The sequence below is a fragment of the Penaeus vannamei genome, chromosome 31, assembly GCF_042767895.1.
Source record: "Penaeus vannamei isolate JL-2024 chromosome 31, ASM4276789v1, whole genome shotgun sequence".
NCBI lineage: Eukaryota > Metazoa > Arthropoda > Malacostraca > Decapoda > Penaeidae > Penaeus > Penaeus vannamei.
The window spans coordinates 27,571,467-27,573,966 of NC_091579.1; the positions used below are offsets into that span (position 1 = coordinate 27,571,467).

Consider the following 2,500-nt stretch of genomic DNA (forward strand, 5'->3'; position numbering starts at 1 on the left):
GTAAGATGAGGTTAAAACTCTCCCTGGGTTTGGGCTCTCTCCTGCCGGAACATACAAGGTGAAGATTTTGTAGACCAGGCGGGGGGGGGGGGGAGCGGTATACTCCTATACAATGCGGAAATGTGTTACTACACTATGCTTGCTAGTATTCTACCAATATCTCTCGAAATTCCCTGATATATAGGCCTATCATACCATCCCAGCTATCGAGACCGATATCGTAGTTATGCTTCGCTTCCGAATGAAATGGGTGCTAGATTCGTTCGAAAAACGACGAAAGCTATTGGAAAATTATTCTAATCACCCAAAAAATGGTGTGGGGTTGCATTTCCAACTTTACCTAAAATCTAAAGCATTAATTGTAGTTATAACAGATCAGAGATAGTGAGATATGTGTTTTATGTAAATCAATGCATATATTCATAGACGTCTGTAGATTAATAGATAATCGCCATTATCATTGTCATCGTCATCATCATCATTTTAGTACCAATTATAGTTGGAACTAAAAGCTATCAGAGAACGTATACCTCCGCTGAGGAAATAAAAATATTCACACGAAGAATTACATGAAAATACCCTCTTTCTCAGTTACTCCGGTGACGTCCGTGTTTCCCTATCTCACTCGATCTGGAATAACACTCAGAACAACACTCCTTTTTTGTACCAATGACAGAATCATTCTCGCCTCTGTAACAACCGTAGTTGGAATAACACTTGTTTTTTTTTCTACCAACAATAATTAGAATAGCGATGGCCTTTGTATCAAGTATAGCTGTAATAACACTTGTCTTTTGTATTAATTATATCTGGAATACCACTCGTTCTTTGTACCGACCAAAATTGGAATAACGTTCGCTTATTATACCAGCTACACTTGGAATCAAGCTCGCTTTTTAGGCCCCATATTCTTGCACTTTATCTTTTTAACGTCTTGCTCTCTCTCTCTCTCTCTCTCTCTCTCTCTCTCTCTCTCTCTCTCTCTCTCTCTCTCTCTCTCTCTCTCTCTCTCTCTCTCTCTCTTCTATCATTACTTTCATTGTTATTGCCATTGTCATTAACATCATGATACTTTTCTTATAATATATATATATATATATATATATATATATATATATATATATATATATATATAAATATATATATATATATATATATATATGTATATGTATATATATATATATATATATATATATATATATATATGTATACATATATATATATATATATATATATATATATATATATATATATATATATATCTGCTATAGTAAACTATTATCATTATTGTTTGTACTAATATGATGAAATTATTCTCATTAACGTTTTATCATGGACAATACGTTTTCATCGTTATTCGTAGTACCAGTAAGTATATCGTTGACAGTAGCAGTAGCAATAAGGATATGATAATATTTGTACGTAGTAATAATGAATATAGTACTAAAACAGTAACAGTATGACTATTTTCCAATGCACCAACAAAAATAATTTATACCCTTACAGAGAGAGAGAGATGGAGAGAAAAGGAGAGAGAGAGAGAGAGAGAGAGAGATAAGAGAAATAGGAGGAGACAGAGAGAGAAAGACAGAAAGAAAGAAAAAGAGAGAGAGAGCGAGAAACCAGGGGAACATGTGAATCAAACATTACACCCCATTCTCTATATACCTCTTCCGCGTACGGCTTTTAAGAGAACTGTAAGAAGCTCTAAGTCGTTCGGGAATATCGAACCATCACGATCCTCCGTCACGTTTTTCGACCATCACCTCATTATACGCAATATACAGCGACCCCCTGACTCGAAATACGGAAATGAGGATTAGGATTTAAGATAATTTTCTTCGTTTTTTTTTTCGTTTTTTTTTTTCTTTTTTTCTTTTTTTAGCTGACTAGGGAAAAGGAGAGATAGAAACAAAAACAGGAGTAAGAGAGATGGTGGTGGAAGGGAGAGAGAAAAGAAGAGAGAGAGAGAAAAGGGGGGAGTGAGGGTGGAAGAGAGAAAGCGAGAAGGGGGGGGGGGGTAAGTGAGATAGAGAGAGAATAACACGAATCATCACGTTTTATACAGTATATATATATATATATATATATATATATATATATATATATATATATATATATATATATACCTAGTCATATATAGTATACAGCCGAGGACGATGACCTGACGAGAGATATGGAAGGATGATCAGTCATTCTATCATAGCGGCTGAAGGGAGTTGCGTTCCAGCCACGAGGATCCCCCTGTGCAAGTTGCTTAAGATGACCCTCGTCCCTCATGATACAGTCGTTGGGGGGAGGGGGGAGGGGGATGAATAGTCCCGTCCACTGTAGGGCATGATCCAATGCAAGGTCCTCTTGCATGATTACAAGACTCTATGGCACAGGGCAGAGTCCAAGTTTCAGTATATCAGTATCAAGGTCTTGAATATGCACTTTTGTTTCATGTCGAGAAAGTTCCTGGTTCCTGCTGTCGGCCAATTTATCTGTTGACTTGATT

General features: G+C 36.2%; 1 protein-coding gene across 1 annotated transcript in view; it reads right to left on the bottom strand.

The window, feature by feature from the left end:
* The window catches only part of LOC113822691 (piggyBac transposable element-derived protein 4-like), a 12,687-nt gene extending 10,407 nt beyond the window's left edge, over positions 1–2,280 (bottom strand). Inside the window, exon 1 of the mRNA XM_070144210.1 lies at positions 2,149–2,280. Coding sequence (XP_070000311.1) covers positions 2,149–2,280 — 132 coding nt within the window. The remainder of the gene's footprint in view (positions 1–2,148) is intronic.
* Between the last annotated feature and the right edge of the window lie 220 nt (positions 2,281–2,500).